The 19,692-nt window shown below is 51.3% G+C and overlaps 1 protein-coding gene across 5 annotated transcripts in view; it reads left to right on the forward strand.

Moving 5' to 3' along the window:
* TCF7 (transcription factor 7) overlaps positions 1–18,850 on the forward strand; it is a 35,255-nt gene extending 16,405 nt beyond the window's left edge. The window contains exons 4-11 of one of the 5 annotated variants that reach the window (XM_077138439.1): positions 8,039–8,150; positions 9,024–9,114; positions 11,005–11,097; positions 12,418–12,537; positions 13,074–13,236; positions 13,349–13,456; positions 13,915–13,963; positions 16,276–18,850. In XM_077138439.1, coding sequence (XP_076994554.1) covers positions 8,039–8,150; positions 9,024–9,114; positions 11,005–11,097; positions 12,418–12,537; positions 13,074–13,236; positions 13,349–13,456; positions 13,915–13,963; positions 16,276–16,355 — 816 coding nt within the window. In that variant the 3' untranslated portion in view covers positions 16,356–18,850. The other 4 variants (XM_077138442.1, XM_077138440.1, XM_077138443.1 and 1 more) reach the window with 4 other exon arrangements.
* The last annotated feature ends 842 nt before the right edge of the window (positions 18,851–19,692 follow it).

A 19,692-nucleotide genomic window follows, 5' to 3' on the forward strand; every position in this document is an offset into this window, starting at 1 on the left:
GCAGTGGTCCCAGCTCCTCTTAGCTCCTGACCTGCCTGCTGCCGTGACACCTCTGTGCCCAGGAGCGTGCGGCTCTCTAAATACTGGCTCACTCTGGGCCCCTATATCACCCACACTGAGGGTCTTCTTTAATTAAATGAATAAAAACAGTGAGAGCACAATCCCAGATCTCAAAGAGGGACAGTCCAGTGAGGGTGGGTGGACATGAAGTCAGTCAGGTAAATAGGCAACTACAACATGGGCGGGTGGGGTCAGTGCCACAGTAGGGAGCCACGGCTGGGTACCCCAGCTCAGGCCACAAGCTTAGGAAAGACTTCCAGGAAGTAGTCTCAGGATGAGGCCTGAAAGATGCACAGAAATTGGCAAAACAGAGTGGGGGAAGAGTGCCCCAAGAAGAGGAAACAGCATGGCTTTTGCATGGAGTGAAAGGAGGGGAGAGGTGAGGGTGTGGTTGTCTGGTGTCACTGAAGACACTGGGAGCCCATAAAGGGCCCACACACATCAACTTTGCCAAGGGGTTTGGGGCTATAAGCAACTTTGTAAACCTTACTAAGACCCACTTCCCTTGTGTGTAAAATGGTAAGGGTAATGCCTGCCTCGAAAGGGGTGTCACCTTGGCATTTCCATTGTACAGTCTTATCCCTGTGCATCTGGCAAACAGAATAATAACCATGTATAGACCACCTTCCCATCCAGGCAGCTTCTGCCCCAAAGGGAACCTGAGGCACGAAGCCTGGATCTGCCATTTCCTCTGAGGGCTTGTTCCAGAGGGCCTCTGCCAGCTCTGAAGGTATAAGGAGCAATCCCAGGAACCAGGTGCCCAAGGAACTCAGTCATGGCTCCATGGCAGATGAGTGGGTAGGGGTAGGCAGAGATTCTGGGACTCCAGGGATTCTAGAGGCTTCCATTCAACAAGTCCACCAGAAGTCTGTGGTGCAGAGACACTGGTGAGATAGAGCAGACCCTGCCTCCAGGGCCCCCAGGCAGACCTCTGTACCCAGCAAACATTCTGCCTGCCAGGCTAGTGGCACTGCCACCCAGGGCAGGACAGGCTTTTCCAAGGAAGTCACCCTTAGAGAGAGGTCAGGATGAGAAGGAGCTGGCCTGGCAAAGAGTAAGAGAAGTATAGAAAATTGTTGGGGGCCAAGAAGATGTGGTGGATAAAGGACACCGAGGCAGAGAAGAGCTGGGGACTTGGGCAGGAGAGGAGCAGGTTATGTGGCTGGGGTGTGGTCATGCAGTGGTGAGCAGGGGGGATGTGGTTTAGTGCCTTGCAGGCAGGCTCCCTGTCAGCCAGCAGGGTCAGGGAAGCACTGGCTCAGAAAACTGACCAACCAAGCTGGGGAAGGGAGAGACTGGGCTTAGAGTTGGGATACCGCCACCCTGTCCTCCTTTGTTCTTTCCACTACAGGGCCTCTGTAGTGCAGTGGGTGGAATGGGGACCCTGCTACTTACTGGTTATGGCCTTGGGCAAGCAATATAGCCTTTCTGTGCCTCAGTCTCTTCTATCAAATGGGAATAATTGTTCCAATCTCATAGGTTTGTTGTAGGGAGTATGAGTTAAACTCTACACGGAGCTCAGAACTATGCCTATCACATAGTAAACAGCTATTATTAGCAGATACTCTTCTTGCAGACTGAAACATTCTTTTGCCTGACATCTAGTAGGAACTCAGTAGAAATTATTTTGATTGACTGTGTGCCTGCTCATGGTGATCCAGCTGATAATGCTGGTGGGTGGGTATGAGCAGCAGGGGGAGAGGATGCCTTCTCCTGGCATAGCACCCTGAGCCCCCATGCCTGGTCAGACCTCACCCCCACCTGAGTCTTAAGACCAGAGGAAACGGCAACTTTCTTCACTGGGAAAGTGTTGTGGGGCTCAGGCGTTTGGGGGTTTTCAGAGTCAACCGTCAGAGGCGAGGGAGTTTCTCTGCCAGTGGTGGCAAGTGTTCTCAGCGTGCACACAGCCTGTGAGCAGACCGCTGCGGTCTGCAGGGAAAATGCCGACTGTGTTTATTTTTCACCTGAGCCTCCAGGAAGTGGGGGGCCAGGCGTGGGGAGGAGGGGCAGGGCCAGGCCCAAGCTTGACTTCAGAGCCCAGGAAACCTGCCTCAGGTGTCCCCATCCCACCCCTGCACTGGCCTCCTTCCTGACCCCAGTCTGCTGAACAAGGAAGGCATGTGGGCACCAGAGTAAGGAATTTCCAGCCTGGGTTGATGAAAATATCCTGAGGGGCGAGGACCACCTTTAGGAGAACAGATTTTGAGTCAGTATGGAAAATTACCTTTCAACAGTACAAGCACTGTGGTGACAAGGAAGACTGTCCTGTGGGTGTCCAACAAGAGGCTGGACAAGCATGGTGGGAGCAGGAGGGATGGCTCACTGGGTAGCTGTCTGTACTACAGAGGACCTTGGGGCTCTGATTCCTGAGCCCATACTGGAGGGACAGGGGACAGGGGGAGTTGCCCACAAAGTTTGTAGCATTGAAAGCCAAAAACAGGGAGTTGCCCTAATCAAGTGGGGCCTTGCAAGGAAACAGACCCAGAGAAAAGTGTGGACCACATTTGTTTGTATAATCCACCAATTTTGAGCAACTGTGTGCCCAGCTCTGGGCTTGGTAATTTGTCCACAGAAAAGTGGGACAAGGTTGTGCCATTGAGATGTAGGGAGAACAATCAACTCAGGTCTGCCTCCTTCCCCGGGGGCGATAGCAGGGTCACCATCAGGGGGAGGGAGGAAAGGTCCAGTCACTGGGCTTCCCACGCATACACACCAGGCCCCAGGCAACCCCACCCTGTTGTCTGGGTAGCCTGGCTCTGGTACAGCCTTGTGCTGAGGCCTTGGAGCGGGACGTTCCACAGGCTGAGGGGGACGTGGGGCACTGGGCGCTGTGCCAGATGGTTCCCCCTGGCTACCATCACCAGGCATGGATGGGGCTGGGGAGTAAAGCCGAGAGGCAGCTTGCATGAACATGGGAAGGACTGCCCAGGCCCTCAGTGCCCTGCCCGGACACCTGCCATCTCAAGGCCTCCAGCTGCCAGCAAGCTCTCTGCTCCATCCCTGCCCACCCAGCACTTCTCCTGTAAGTTGACTGGAGGCTGTTGTATATGCCTTCAGGCAACCCCCTTCCCCCCCACTGCTCTGTCACATGCATACCTACCAGGCCAGTGGCTGTCAGCTGAGCTGGGTTCTGTTTCCTAGCCCCAGCATGAGCTATACTGTAACCTTAGACACAGGTAGCAAAGATAGACCTAAGCCCAGCCCAGCCTGGCTAAAGAGGGTTAGCTCTGGCCCTCAGGCAGGGGAGGATCTCCAGGGAGTCCTGACCTAAGGTGGCCCTCCCCTGAGAGAGGTAGTTTCCTGAAAAAACTACCGAGGAGTCATCCTCTCTTCTGGCTTTGGAGCAGACCCCAAACTCTGCAGACTGGAGACTCTGAGACTGTCTTCCCGGGACATCAGGAGGTGGAGCTGGATCCCAGGCCCTGCTCCTAAGACTTCCCAGTGTCAGCTGCACACTCCGCCAGCCAGGCCTACTGTTCTGAGGACTGAAGAACCAGGTGCCAGGCAGGATGGGAGGGCGTTCTCTGAAGCAGGAGCTTAAGACTCGAAAGACCCCTGGTCATGGAGGGACCTGGGGAGGGTTTCCATTCCACCTAGCTGGGCCAGGGCTACAGGCATTTGTACTCTTGGGTGGTGAATGGTGGAATGACTTCTACCAGGGGTCACTGTTTCTGAGGGATTAGGACCTGAAGCTCGTCTCCCTGCCCTCAGCTGCCACAGGGCCTGGTCAGGGAAGATGCTGTCCTGGGGACCTGTCAGGATAAAAAAGGCCCCAGGGATTTCCATGAAGTTTCCCTATTTTGAAGGCCCTCAGCTCCTAATCCCAAGATAAAGCAGGATTTTTGCAACTGAGACCAATTAAGTGAACAGGGTTGATATTGTCACCTTCATTTTACAAGGGAGGAAACTTGAAGCCTTGAGAAGGGATGAGATTGGCCCAATATCTTAAAATGAGACAGTCGGTTGTAGCTTCCAGACCTAGGGAATTATCAACCTGTTTTTGCAGAGGAATAAAGGGAGGATCGATGGGAGACAGCTTGTCAAAGTTCACACATTTTGGATCTGAATCATGTTTGCCAAAGACCAGTGCTTTCTCTATCATGGAAGGGCTCCTGAGGTCTGAGCTGCAGCTGGTTCAGGGATACCCAGGGAGCGACAGGGAATAATAGTGCTAAGGACACATTCAACATCAGAGTTGCCGAGGGGCCACCTCAGTCAAACACATTCACTCTAAGTCACTTCACCTCAGTTTTCTCAGCTCAAACTGGGGACAATAATAGTACCAACCTCAGGGCTCCGAAAAGGTTATTCAACAAGTACTTGTTAAGTTCTACATGGGGTGGCTTTTAAGATTTAGCATGGTCAGGGACGGCTTCTTGGAAATGTCATTTAAGCTGATGTCTCAGTGAGGTGGGTGCCATGTAAAAGTCTGTGGGGAGAAGTTATATAGGCAAAAGGAACAGCAAACAGCAAGTTCAACAGCAGGAACAACTTTGCAAAATGGAACTGTCAGTTCACATCATGGTGCACTTGAAAATTTATCACTGGTATAAGTGGAATAGGATGCTGAAGACTGAAGCAATCATGGGAAGTCCTAGCTGTGATAAGCAAGGAGAGTGGAAGATGAGGCTGGAGACAGAGAGTGGAGGCCTGAGGATGTAGGTCTTTGTAGGACGCGGGCATGGAGTTAGAATAACACCCCAAGAGCTAAGATGCAGTGGAAGGCCATTGGAGGCCTTACAGGAGCACCATGATCCTATTTATATGGCTCCTGGATGGAGAACTGACTGAGGGGGCAGGAGAGAAGGCTGCTGCAGTCATCCAGACAAGAAATGACAGTGACTTGGACTCGGTGGGGGGCAAGGAGGAAGTAAGGAGTGGTTGGATTCCAGATATGCTTTGAAGTTAGAGCCATAAGGACTTGCTGACAGATTGGATACAAAGTGTGTAGAGGAAAAAAAATCAAGGATGACTTCAGGGTTTTTGGCCTGAGCAACTGCAAGGATGGAGTTGGCATTAGCTGAGGTAGGAAAATGGAGAGGGCAGGTTTGGGGCAGGAAGTCAAGGGTTCTGATGTGGACATTTGAGTTTGGGTGGCATTTTGAATCTCCAAGCAGAGTTGTTGAGTAGGCATTTGGATTGTAGAATCCCCAGGAAAAGTGGGGGCTAGACATGCAATACAAATGTGTCATCTTCAGATGAAGATGGTTTTAAAGCCATGAGCCTGGATGAGAACACCCTGGGAGCAAGGACAGATAGTGCAGAGGGCCAATTCTGGGTACAGTAAGGAAGAGGATGGGGAGCCAGAAACAGGGCTGAAAAGGAGTGGCCTGTGAGGTTGGAGGTGGCATTGTGCAAGCTGAGTGAAGAAGCTATTTCAAGGAGGAGAGAGAAGTTGTATTTGTTACTGCCGAGAGGTCAGGTAAAATGAAATCCAGTGAGAATTGATCACTGGAATCAGCAGTGCAGGTCACTGGGGACCTTGACAACTGCCATCCAGTGGAGTAATGTGGTAAGAGACTATCTGTGCTGGGTTAAGAGAATGAGAGCTGAGAACTAGAGGCAGGGAGTGTGGGCAACTCTGCTGAGATTTGCTCTCAAGAGGAGCGAGACATGAGGTAGTAGTAGCTGGAGGTGATTTACAGAAGGGAGAAATGATAGCCTGTTTGTACCCAGGGAGGGATGCTTGGCACAGTGCCTGGCCCGTGGCGGGTACTCAGTGTATGAAGGCTGCCAACATGCACACAGGTGTCCGCATCCCACAGCTGCCCCTGGCCTGAGGATCCTACATTCACAGTGCCCCCACCCTGCCATTCCCCCCATGTCCCCCCTCCGCTCCCAGCCTGTCACAGTTGTGTCTGGGGTTAGTGGTGGAAATAAAAGAGTAGCACAAGCATCCCCAATATGCCCAGGAAACCTGGCCATGGAAGCAGCCTGGGGGACCCTCTACAAGCATGACAGGAAAGTCACAGCACCTAGGGTCTGGGTAACAGTATGGTCCCATTATCACCCTCCCTGTCTTCACCTGCCCTACTGCTGCCCGTTGAACTGCCAGGCTGCCTGCCACCTGCCAGGCAAATACCCTGTGGCATAATCAGAACAGATGTGAGGCCGGGCAACCAGAAGTCTGGGGAAGCACTGTAAGTGGCATTTCTTGATGTTTCCTCCTTGCCTATGAAGACTCTCTAGGGTGAAAGAGGAGCTTCCCACATGTCCTTCGTCACTGCCTGATGCTTCAGTAAGTGAACTTGTAAAGATAGTTTTGTTTCACCCTCACAACAACCCTATGATCATCTCATTTTACAGAGGAAGAAATGGATGCTGAGATACTAGGAACTTCTCTAAGGCCATACAGTCAGTCACATCAGAGCCAGGATGTGAACAGAGCCTGAAGAGTCGGCTTGACTCTTCCCTCAATTCACAGTGGCACCCTCATAGGGCTGACAGAGGGACTTTTCCCTGCCTCACCCCAGGAAGCCCAGAGGGGTGGGAGATCACGCTGTGAAAGAGGCTATGCCAAATCCATGCTAACTGTGAAGGAGCCACCCCTACTGGGACATCAGTCCCCATCCGCCTCAAGATGAAAGGAAGCCTGGTTTGCTCAGTTATGTAGGGGCAGATGGATGAGCAAGGAAATGGTAGGTGACAGTGTCAGCACCTTCCCCAAGACCCGGGGGGAAGGGGAACTGCTTGTAGCACAGCTTCAGGCTCCCCTGTAGGCAGGAGTGTGGGGAAAGATGGCAAGCAGGGCTGTTGCTGAGATGTATGGGAGCCTGTGACTCCTGGGAGACTCATACCTTAGCTACAGTGGCACTCATACCCAGGCTTCTCTCCAGCGCACCTTGGGACCCCCAACCGCCAGTGCCAGGCCTCCTCACCATGACTTGCCCTAATCTTTCCCAAACCTGCTGATGAAGGGATCATTAACCCATAACACAGATGAAACTGAGCCCAGAGATGCTAAGCAGTCTAGCTAAATTCACCCAGTGGAGACTGATGAGAGGAGTACAAGCCACAACTTTCCATAGCTGTGTTGCCCCAAAGACCTCCCCTCTTTCTTCTGTGCCATGAGTCCAAGGTCACTCATCTGTACTTGCAGGCAGCCGCATCCCCACAGACTTAACTTTTCAGAGTGGGAAACTGAGCTGAGGGAGTGGTTAGTGCCTCCAGGGCCCTGGGCTGCACTGGTTGAACTGAGGATATGCAGAGCTGGGCCTGGGCTCTAGCAGCGACTCCCCATGGCTGGGTTGCATGGGGAGCTCCCTTCCCAGCCTGCTGACTGAGTCATCTCATGACGAAGCCATGCAACTGGTGTGAAAAAGTAAGAGTCCTGTGGTGCTGAGGGAACAGGAAGTACATGGGCTGTGCTGGTTGGCCATGGAGGGACCCATCTGGCCCCACCACCCCTGAGTTTAGGGAGGCTCAGAGGGACCCTTCCTTGTGTCAGTAAATCCTCTTAGGCCTGAGGTGGGACAGAGAGTCAGACTCAGGACCTCTAGTGTTGGGGTGAAGGAAGAGGAAAGAGAGCTCCAGGTCTCCCTGGAGTAGGCCCAGTCCTCAGGTCATGCCCTGCTGCCTGGGGCTAGACGCTGTGAGCAGCCCCTCAGACAGGCTTTAGGCTTCAGGGAAAAGGAGAATCTCTGTGACGGGGAGGCCAGAAGGGGTTTCCTGGACAGGGATGACATGTCTCCTATTTGAATAAATAGAAAGACCAAGGTTCTCTAGGAGATGGGAGTGCTGGGGCAAACTCTGGGTGTGTAGTGGGCAGAAGGGAAGGGCCACTGGACGTATGGTGTGGCCTGAGTGGTGTCTCTCATCTCTGAGGTCTATGTTTTTGAACATCAGCATGTCCCTACACACAGCTAAGTGTGCCTCTGCCTATATGTAAGCCCCGGCCACCTGCCCCCCACCTTCCCCAGCCCCATGCCTCTTCCCCCTTAGGTCTCCTAACATTCATTCACCCTTTCTCATTTTTCAGCACAATAAGACCAGTCAGCACCCCCACGGCGTCCCCCAACTCTCTCCTCTCTACGAACATTTCAGCAACCCACACTCCACTCCTGTGCCTGCAGACATCAGCCAGAAGCAAGGTACAGGTCTGGGATGGGGAGGGCCCCAATGAGACCCACAGCCTGAGGCCCAAGTCCCTGTCTTCTGAGGAGACCCAGTGGTTGGGCTCATTTTGCAACTGGAGAAATTGGGACTCTGTAAACTCAGTCTCAGAGAACATGCCAGAAGGGGCTCAAGGACATCAGAAGGCTGGGGAGGTAGTCCCAGATCAAAATGTTAAGGCTTCAGGTTGTGGCAGGAAACTAAATCTTGTGGGTGATCACCCCCCCTCCCCCCCAGTGCCAGTACAGGAGCAGGCATCTTTACATTGCTGATAACTATAAAACTTGCAGCTTTCCCCTCCCCCCAGTGAAAAAATGGAAAGTGGTGGTTGTGATGGCTGATTCACCTCAGCCCCAGGCAAAGTCATTCTGAAATCCACCATTGTTGGCTGTGGGAAGCCTGCTGAGTCAACCCTGGGTGGGCCAGTGGAGCCCTGCTCCCCATCAGATTCCCCCATAACAAGGGGCCTGCCTCTTGCCAAGAAAGCCAGGCCAGATCCCCCCAGCAAAAAGGCCCCAAATCCAGACAGGCAGGGAGCATGGGCTAATAAGGAGTGCTAAGACCTGGCTTCCCACTCCTGAGTGACTCCAACTCTGCCTACTGGCCAGCTGGGTCCTTAAGCAAGTTACCCAACCCCTCTCCCTTGGTTCCCTTGCCTATAAAAGGGGCATTATATCACACTGGACCACGGGTATAAATTGGTATAGTCTTGAGCAAAATGGCATGTCTGGCTTTCTAATAAAGAGAGTGGGATGTTAAAGGCCCTGTACAAGGCTCTAGGGTGGATTAACTGGCTGAAGTGTGGCTCCTTGGTCAGGTTAGCCCACTCACTTGGCCCCTCTCCCCTGCAGGAGTTCACAGGCCCCTGCAGACCCCTGACCTCCCTGGCTTCTACTCTCTGACCTCAGGCAGCATGGGACAGCTCCCCCACACCATGAGCTGGTGAGTTGGGGCCCAGTGGGAAAGGGGCACTGTGTGCTGGTTGGACTTGTACCTGCCTTTCCATTCCCCTCCTCCATCCTTCTGTGCTGACTACTCTGCTGCCAGCTTTGTATAGGTACCAGGGGTGGGTCAGCAACAACATCCCAACCTGGCTCTGAGCCAGGGCAGCTCTGGCCCCCTGGCCGGTGGGTATCCCCCACCCCCACCAGGGAGTATAAATGGAAAGGCAGGAGACTGGGTATGGGTCCCAGCCCTATCCCGCCCAAGCTGTTGGCCTCAGTGTCTAAGAAACTTAACCTCCTGGTCCCCAAAGATGGGGGAACACTGGCCACTAAGAAACTCCTAGAGCCACTTGAGTATTTGAGGAAGGTAGGCCTGAGGAGGGAAAAAACAGCATGAACAGCTACCAAAGAGGCTTCTGCTTCTCATTTCCTGGTGAGCACTGGGATATTTCTTACTGGCCACGATGTCTGCTGCTGGTTGGTGCCTTCCTTGGCTGAGCTGCTTGAGGAGCAGAAGGTCCCTCCTTAACTCTGTGATGCCTGCTTCAGTCCACGCCCCTGGCCAGCCCTTGGAGAGGACCGTCTGAGTCTCCTGAGGTTGGGCCAGGAGAAGCCAACTTAGACCCCCGCAAATCAGTAGGTTTACTAAAGGCCAGAGGGTCTGTTTTCAACAGGAGTTGGGGCTGCAGCTACCTGGTCCTTTGCTCATCAGCTGCAGTGTAACTTGGGCAGGTCTCCAGCCTCACTGAGCTGTGGCAGATACCCAGTAGCAGGAAAGCTTGGCTTCTCAAGAGGTAGGGATGACTGGAGATTTAACCTGGGGCTCACCTGTCCCTTTTCACTTACCAAGCTGCCTTCTCCTTGGGACAAAGCCTCATTCTGAATGCAAATCAGGACTATCCCCATGAATGCCCCAGGATCGAAGAGAAGGCAGAGCCCAGCCTGACTAAACCAGGCCAGGTTTCTGTGGAAGCAAATCTCCAGGCTGGCCTCTTAAAAGTATCCCCTAGTCCATTAGCTCCAAAGACTAAGACTTGAGCCTAGAGGAGATATATACCCCCACCCCCCAAGGTTCTAATGAGGGGACTTTAGGCCCCAGGGATGAGAAGTCTCGTGCTCTTGGCTCCCACAAGTTAGCACAGCACTTGGAAGCTTCCCTGAGAGAAGTGGGAGTTTTTTAGCCTTCTGCACACTGAGTCCTGGGCATGCCAGGCAGTGTTCTGGGGCACCAGGGAAGCACTGCTGAGGTAGACTGATCCTTAGGTTTCTGCCCTCTCAGAACTCATTCCACCTAGTGGGGAACCCAGGCAAGAGACCAGACAATCACAGGGTACTGTGAGCAGTTCTCTGGGGACAGTAGGAATCCAGAGGGGTACCTCATCTAGCATGGGATCTCATGGCTTTTGGGAAGAAGGGTCAGGTAGCCAAGATCTGAAGGATGATAAGGAGTTGAAACAGACAAAGTGGGACAGCAGAATGATCCAGTCACTCTGAACGGTGGAATTTATTCCCTGTAAATAAATCAGCCCTTTGTTTACAAGGAAACTTCAGGGGCTGCCCATGGGGCCCAGAGTTCAGTGAAGAGGGAGACATGTGGTTGGAGGAGGCTTGAGGCCCTGCTAAGCTAGATCCTGGGAGAAGGCTGCCATTTCCATCCCTTATGAACCAGTACAAGCTAGGAGATACAGACAGCATAGGTTTCCCCCTGGTGGCAAATGCATGCAACACACTGCCTTGGCGGCTTGGTGGCTGATCTCCATCCCTGGAGGGGTTCAAGTAGAAGCCAGTCTCCCTCACACAATGGGTCAGGCCCATTCAAGGTTGAGAATTCCTTCCCCACATTCTGGCCAGAAGCAAGACCGCTAACAGCTGTCTCTCCCAACCACAGGCCCAGCCCTCCTCTCTACCCCCTGTCCCCTTCCTGCGGATATAGACAGCACTTCCCCGCCCCCACTGCTGCCCCTGGCGCCCCCTACCCCAGGTGAGTCCCCTACCCTACAGCTAGGCCCCTGCTTCCTGTTGCCCAGGCTTCAGTGCCCACATGAGGCCATGCCCAGGCCAGTGCTTGCCCTGCGCTAGTTGTTTGTCCATCGTCCGTCCGTCATTCTGTAGCCCCTTGCTGCCCTGTGCCTGAGAGCAAAGCCAGCAGGAGTACAAGAAATGTCTAAGCTCAGGCCATACTGTCCAGCAAAATGCCAGAGAGCAGCCAAGGGTAATGTATGCACAGATGGACTCTTGTGCTCCTGCCTCTGTGCACATGAATCAGCCCATGTGCAAATGCTTGAGACTCAACTGTTCTGCATCCCTGCTGGAGAGAGGGTGGGGGTCAGGACTCTCCTGAGCATACACTGAGGCAGCACCTTTTATATAAGCCCGCAACCTCTGGCCCTCAGGGCTGCCTGCTCAGGGACCCCGTGCTTGTGGAAGCAGCAAGGGACAGGGAGGTATCCACAAACAGCAAGGTGAAGTGGGAGGTGTGTGTTTATGTGTCTAGTGTCCCTTCACTTAGCATACTTCCTCATTCCCAAATGACAGATCTGGTGCCAGGGACAGACTGATAAGGAATTCAGCAGACATTTCCAGGCCTACTGGAACTCACCTCCCAGGGTGGGAGGCATAGACATGGCACCAGCAATTGAGTGCAGCCAGTTGGCTGATGGGGAAAGCCAGAAGGCCTGATAGCTAAGGGAGAACTTCATGATATGAGAGGTCTGAGAGAGAGATGCAAAGAGAACAGCAGTATTCAGAGCTGGCTGGGGCATGGGCTGGCTGGGGAACAGGGCATAAAAAACAGAGCTAGAAATGTTAGCAAAGATAGGCACACAGGGCCATGCAGGACCCTGGGAGCAGGGTGCCTGGGTTTTATTCTCTGGGCAGTGGACAATTTCAGTAGCAGGCATGAGCATTTAAGTGTTTTAAAAAGGTCACTCTGGCTCTTGTGTGGAGAGAGACCTGGAAGGGGCAAGTGGGAGAGTGAGGAGACCCACAGAACAGCCAAAGGCTGTTCAGGGTGAGTTGATAGTGGCAGGAGTTGAGAAGTAGGTTACAGATTCAAAAGCTAAATAGGACTATAGTAACCACTGGAATGGCCTATGTGTAGATTTTTGTAATTTGTCTGTGTAATTGGGGGGGGGGGGGGCAGGTATTTTTATGTATCTCTGTGCACTTGTGTCTGGGCCAATGCGGATGAGGGTATCTGTTTGCCTATGTCCTTGTGTACTGTGCAGGGGCCTCCTTGCATGTGTCTACAGGTCGGGGCCCTACATACCTGACTCAGCATTAAGTCTCCTCCTGCCTCCAGGTTCACTCACCCATCCCTGATGCTAGGCTCCGGTGTACCTGGTCATCCCGCAGCCATCCCTCACCCAGCCATTGTGCCCCCCTCAGGAAAGCAGGAGCTGCAGCCCTATGACCGCAGCCTGTGAGTAAAAAGGCACACAGTTGGGGGTGGCGGGGGGATGAAGGATGGGAAGGGCAGAGACGTATGGGATGGGCAGGTACGCAGACCTCAGACTCTAATCTGTTCATCAAGGTGGGCTTTATGACCCTTTCCCACCTCAGTTGCAGCTAGAATGCACATTCCTTGCCCTAGGCCCAAGGTCTGCTGCCCGGCAGGCCAGGGGCCAAGTGCCTAAAAGAAGTTCCTGGTCAAGCCTTCTTGAATTGAAACCCAGAAGTCCCTGTGCCTTAGTCACTGACCACTATGAGCCAAGAGGGGAGGGGCTGAGATGGCCTTACATGTGCTTTTCCTATTTGGCTGAAGTTTTTCTGTAAAGAACAGTTACATAGTGCTCTGCTCGCCCACTTTGGGACTACTAAAAAAACAAAAAAGAGTCCACTTATAAAAACTCTAATGTTCATGTACTTACACATGTACTAGACACATACTAGAGGAGGGAGGTAGCAGTATGTGGATACTGTGGGGGTTTCTGAGTGATCTGGGTATGTCCCTGTCAGGAAGACCCAGGTAGAGTCCAAGGCAGAGAAAGAGGCCAAGAAGCCAACCATCAAGAAGCCACTCAATGCCTTCATGCTGTACATGAAGGAGATGAGAGCCAAGGTCATTGCAGAGTGCACACTCAAGGAAAGTGCTGCCATCAATCAGATCCTGGGTCGCAGGGTAAGGCCATGGGTAGGTGGGCTGGCAGGGGTTACCCCTGACTTCCCTTACCCTGATGCAGCCTATTGACTCCTTGATGTACCCCTCTCCCCCAACCCCTGCCCCATTGCAGTGGCATGCGCTGTCACGGGAAGAGCAGGCCAAGTATTACGAGCTGGCCCGCAAGGAGAGGCAGCTGCATATGCAGCTATACCCAGGCTGGTCGGCGCGGGACAACTACGTGAGTCTCAATGATTGCAGGGATGGGTAGGGGAATCGAGATGCCATGCCTCACGTCACAATCTCAGCAAGGAAGACAGGACTTCTCTCCTGAAGGCAGAGATAAAAATGGAAGGTGGTAGAGTGGAGGGCCAAGCCAGGTAGAAGTGACCCTAAAGGCAAACCCACATCCTATTCCCCACCCCATAATACACTCACACTTGGAGCTGTTGCCCACTATTTGACTGGGCCACAGAAGGGAAAAAGGAGGAAGGCTCAAATACATCCCACAGTAGCCTATCAAGAATTGCAATCAAGAAACATTAGGGCCCCAAAGTAGGAGCCTCCAAGGGGACTGTATGTCCAGTGCCCTGAGGGCAGCCAGGTTAAGTAGCAGGCTACAGCTGCCCCAGCCACTCACTCACTTGAATCACAGTATCTCCCTCCCAGGTTTGAGCATCTCTCCCTTTGTTCCTGCAGGGGAAGAAGAAGAGGCGGTCGAGGGAAAAGCACCAAGAATCCAACACAGGTGAGGTCCTCCCCCAGCAACAGCGGAGGCCATTCTTATCCAGAGGGAGAGGTAGTATATGCAGCCAGGAAATTTCAAGTTGCTTCTGAAGTCAAAGGCCCGTGGAAGAAAAACTGTATTTGGTCCCAGAGAAGACCAGCAGAAGCCAGTTTATATAGCAGGTGGTACAACACTGGCCCTACCCCCCACCCACAACTCGCACACACTTTTGCTAGCCCTGTTCACAGCTAGTCTGTCCCAGAAAATCTAATGAGCAACTATCGATCCAATGCTTAACCCAAACCATACAGCCTAGCTGATTCTGCTGAGATGGGCAGTAGGCTGTCTGGGTAGAGGCTCAGCCAGGCCCTGTGTCTAGGCCCATAAATTACATGGCCTACTGGCTGGTGCTCAGCAATTTCTCTGTCACTTGGAGCTTTTCATGGTAGTGTCAAGTACTGTGTATAGAGGAGTCAGGGAGCTCAGGCCAACTGCAAGGAATCCTTCCTGTGGGTGAATTCTTGTTCCCAACTCTGATAATTCAAATTCCAAGTCCATGACTTTCTCAGCTTTGCTGCCCCCTGCCCCACAGCATCCCCCCACCCCCCCAGGAAAGCTGCAGTCTGGCTCTGGAACTTAAGCAGGGCAAAATCTTCAGCCCTTTCTCCAAGGTTGAGGAATGGCCTTTCTTGCCATCTGGAAGAATCTATGGCATGAGGGGCTATGGCTGGGTAGATTGGTCATTGGCAACAACAAGAACTGGGTAAAATGGCATTGAATTTGGGAGAACCTGGGCAACCCTAAGGCACAAGAAGCTGGATCCCCCATACTGTAAATAAAGGGCTCCACAAGCCAGGCTGACAGGATTTCCCCATCCCATCCCCTACGTCTGCTCCATCCCACCATTCTTCCCACTGCCTCTCCTGCCCCACTGGGTGCCCACCTTTCCTAATACCTTGCTCTGGGCTCTAGGACTCCAACTGGAGCTGGCTGTGCCATGGAGAGGCCTACTCTGCCTGTGGGGGTTGTGGGGTGTCTGTGACTGGCTAACACTGATGTTGCCTCTTCTTTCTGGGCCCCTCTCTGGCCTGCTGCCTGCCTGCTCGCCCTGTGCCCTGCCCTGCCCCTCTGGCATGGCTGTGCAGACCCTGGCTCGCCTAAGAAATGCCGTGCTCGCTTTGGCCTCAACCAGCAGACGGATTGGTGTGGTCCATGCAGGTGGGTTTGTCCCCACCACCCTTCCCCTTCTTGCTTCAAGCTGCTTTCCTGACTCTGCACAGGTTCTGCTGGGCCTGCAGCCCACCCCTCTTTCCCCCACCCCACTCCCTAGCATACCAAGCAGATTGGGGAGCCCATGTTTCCTTAAAAATGGGAATGAACACTGAACACAGCTTGTGGGGAGGAACACTCAGGTCTAAATGGAAGGAGTACAGGGGGAGAGATAAAATGTTCCAGAATGAAAGGAAATCTCTTCTCCAAGATGCTGTGGAAATGGAGGAAGAGAAAGCTGATTCAAGAAAATGGATCTTGATGCTTGGAACCTACAGATCCTTGGGAATGGTGGTCTGGTGCCAGCCAGGCCTAGGAGTTCCTCAGTAGACCACTCTCTCATACACTACTCAGGTGGCTTAAGCCCTTGCTCCTCAAATACATCACTGCCCACCACCCACTCACTTCTGCAAGTTGGGATCCCTGCCTGTACTATCCTTAAGTCTGAGGAAAACAAGGTGACAACAGTAGAGAACAACCTGGTGGCCATGTGGCCACGTGACTCATCATCTTATACCTCCTAAGATCAGAGGGCTGGAGAGACTGGGGGAGTGGAGCACGGGTACCTCCAGGCTGTACTAGCCAAAAGGCCATACTCACACCTTGCAGCACTAAGCCTGTGTTTGATCATACAACAGGGAAATACTTGTACATGTGAAAAGATATACCTAGCAAGTGGCTGAAGTTGCCTAGTTAGGTTCAGGCCAGGCCCAGCCTTAATAAAAGCATTATAGCCCTTTGCCTCAACACACATGAAGCAGTGGCTTAAAGGCCCAGACTAGGAATGTTCCTCTGGACAACAGGACAGCGGCACAGGCCTGACTATAAAAGGTCCTTGTGTGCCACTCTGTGGTTTGCTAGGTGCTGGAAACTGCACCTATTCTACCTCTGGGCCAGGTACAGCAAAGTTACATTACTGATTTAGGGTATAGGCATATCACCCAAGTCATGGGGAATGGGGACAAAAGGTCAGCTTGGCCTTTGCGAGGACAGCATTTTTTGGTTGTGGTGTATGACTATGAATTCACCCTCTATTTACAGATAACTCTCTTCACTATTCCTAGGAGGAAAAAGAAATGCATTCGGTACATACCCGGAGAAGGCGGCTGCCCCAGCCCCGTTCCTTCCGATGACAGTGCTCTAGGCTGCCCCAGGTCCCCAGCCCCCCAGGACTCGCCCTCATACTTCCTGCTGCCCCACTTCCCCACAGAACTGCTTGCTAGCCCTGCGGAGCCAGCACCTACATCACCAGGTCTCTCTGCTGCTCTCAGCCTCTCCGCCCACTGGGCCCCCATAGACCCCCTACAGTGCCCTGAAGAGTATACAGGTACATCAACAGGAATCTTAGAGACAGGTGGCCTAGCATGTACAGGACATGTGGCCTCCCCCAGGGGCCCACCCCCGGAGAGAAGGCGACTGAGCCCCAAAGCATGTGGAAATCGACCAGGGGCCTTATTAATTCCTTCTCAAAGTCCAGGCCCTGGAGATTTCAGAGGCTGCAGAAGTTCTTCCTAAACCTAGGACCATCAATTCAAACTGTTCAGAGTGGTAGGAATCAGATTTGTGTTGATATATTATCTCATTAAGGGCATCCTTTGTACCTGTGGCATTCTGCAACTATTTTTTACCATTTTTCTTGCTAGCCAGATGCCCCTGCCTCTCTTCTTTTCTTCTATAAGTGATAGATGGACTAGACTGAGTCCAGCTGCCCTCCCTACTTGCATGCCCACCCCCCACCATCACATTTCCCCATACCAGACACTTCATGGACCAAGAATGAGCAGATTTATCAAATAACATACAACATGGTCACAACCACCAAGTCCAAGATGACAACGCTTCTCTTAAGGGACTGGAGAAGCCCTATTTACAGAAAACCAACTGCTGTTGATAAGCTGGACCAGAGGATGCCTCTTACTGTGTTCTCAGAAGCTTGCCAAGAGGAGAAACAGGCAGCTAAGGAGAGAATGGGATAGGTTAAGTCTAGACTTATCACACCAGGCAACAGGATAACGTGACACTATCCTGACAGGCAAGTGTGGGTGGTGGAGTATATGTGGTTCTAGTTCAAATTACGTGGAAATGTTTCCTGAGAAACCCACCCACCTAAGCAGCCCAATACCGAGGCCCCATGCCTATCAGTAGCAGCTGTAGTCAACATAGTTCAAAGGAGTTATCCAAATCTGGCATGCATTACTCCCCATTCAGAAAGTCTTTTTCACAGTTCCATTTCCAACTCATCCAATCAGTTTGACAGCTCTTGGGACAGTTGTGAGAGCAACCCCCAAACCTCATGACAGCCAGTGCCTATCTTCTAGCATCAAACTAGGCCAGCTCACTTTTTCCATGGAGCTGCAGGAAGGGCAAGGGCAAATGAAAGACCATTACAACTAAAGCAAGGAGCCCAGAACACCTCTAGTGGTGTTTTTCACCACAGCCTACTTTAACCCATTTCTGAGCCAAGCTTCAACCCTGAGCCTTGAAAAAGAAGTCTTTTTTTTAATTTAATTTTATTGTTTTTTTTTAATCTTTCTCTCTGTATATAGTCTGAGTCCAAAGAAAAAGGGCTGTCCATGTATGTACCCAGATACCCGCTCAAGAAAAGCCTTGTTCCTATTTTAGCCACTGGTTTTTCAGAATCCAGGGATCATCTTTTAATGTAGCATTGCAAGAAATCTTGAAAGGAAAAGACCATTGTAGTGTTAAAAATATTTTTGTATTAATGCATCATGAATCAAACTTTTTTAAACATGAAAATAAAGATACTTTTTACTGGGTTTCTTTTTCAAAGCCTGGCCCTGAGGAATAAGCTGTTTCAGTCACAAAGCACAACATTCTCCCTTTTTCTTCTTTGCAGCCACAAAACATGGGGATTATTCCCTGTGTTAAGACTGCTAGCCAGGGATTACCCTTGTCATCTCTCCCCTACATGGACTTGGGCCTCTCCCAAAGAGCTGGGCTCATGCTGGTTATAAGCTCCCATTCCAAGCCCCCAATCCTCCTCTGACTCCAAAAAAGACAGAGACCAGCCTGCTCCCCAGTGTTTACATGCAAATAAATAGGCTAGAAAGTACCATCCACATACGCTTAAAAGTTATCCTGTCAGTACACATGACCATTATGCTCTATTTTCCTCTGAGAGCAGAGGGAAAAAAAGACAAAAACAGTCCACAAGTACATATCCCATTTCAAGGAAAACAACAGCAAACCAGTCTTTTATAACCTGGTATTGTAATAAAATTCAAAGGAAGGGTATTTTAATAGCACCCTTTATCCTAAAAGGCTATGTTCTGTTAAGGCAATTGAGGTGTTTTTTTTTTGTTTTTTTTTTTGTATTTTCATAAAGGACCTCTGAAGTTTGAATGATAAATTTACAATATGTTTACATAGCAATTTCCATCATGGGTTTACAGTTAATTTCCTGAAAACTCATTATAAATGGAGAGGGTATCACATAGCCACCACCTCCATAGGCATATCAGCTATTAGCTGATCCAACTGTTGGACAAGAAGTATTTTGCAGTGGACAGCCACCACGCCAACAGTCATCCATCAAGCTTTGTAATTTCCACTCCACCAAGTTGTATTTTTTTTAATTTTATGCTTAAAAGTTTTTATAAATAAAGTCATCTTCTAGAACAGTGTCTATTTAGAAGTAGGCCATTGGAGTTTATGATCCCAGACTTGGTTCTTTCTCGGAGGGTGCTAGAGATCAGGCATTCCCTCGACATCTGTCCCATTTTAAAGAATTCCACTCTGGCTACTGGCCTAGTTGTTTCAAAACACTGCATTCTAACCAGGCCTTATGCAAGACCCGGTTATTGGTGTCTCATTTAGAGTACTCTGGGTACAAGAACAATGCACCCTTTGTGTCTGGGAGGGGACAAGGAGGCTTTGGCAACTTTGTTAAAATCTGAACTGCCTTAAAAAAAAAATCTGACTTCAAAGAAGAAACTCAAATCCTTCCAAATCACACTAGTACATTCCTATGAGGCCAGAAGGTAATTTGAGTTTGCATCTCCAAATCCAACTTCAAAAATACCACACCAGTCCCACTTCACTGCCAGCCAAGAACCATCAACCCTGTTTTCTGAGACATCATAGGATACCACAAAACTTCCTTATATCCCTGGTCACATTTCCATACAACTGGGTACACTTGCTTGAAGTACAGATCTTGCCCTCTCTCCTGCTGCAGCTGTCCCCCCCTGCCCTTCCATGCTCAGTGGACAGAGCTAGGGCTTACTCAGCACGGCAAGCTAGCAGGGCTTTCCCAAGTCTCTCAATCTGAAGATGATTCCCCCTTTTATAGGAAGCCCCATGACTATACTCTTATACTCCTTTTTTTACTTTAACATTTGTTCCCCCTATTATTTATTTTGAATCCACATGTTTTACTTGTCTGTCGATAAGGTAGATAAAAGAAGCATCAGACCAAGGTTTTCACAATCACACAGTCACACTGCAAAAGCTATATCACT

This window comes from Tamandua tetradactyla, chromosome 20, assembly GCF_023851605.1.
Source record: "Tamandua tetradactyla isolate mTamTet1 chromosome 20, mTamTet1.pri, whole genome shotgun sequence".
Classification (NCBI taxonomy): Eukaryota; Metazoa; Chordata; class Mammalia; order Pilosa; family Myrmecophagidae; genus Tamandua; species Tamandua tetradactyla.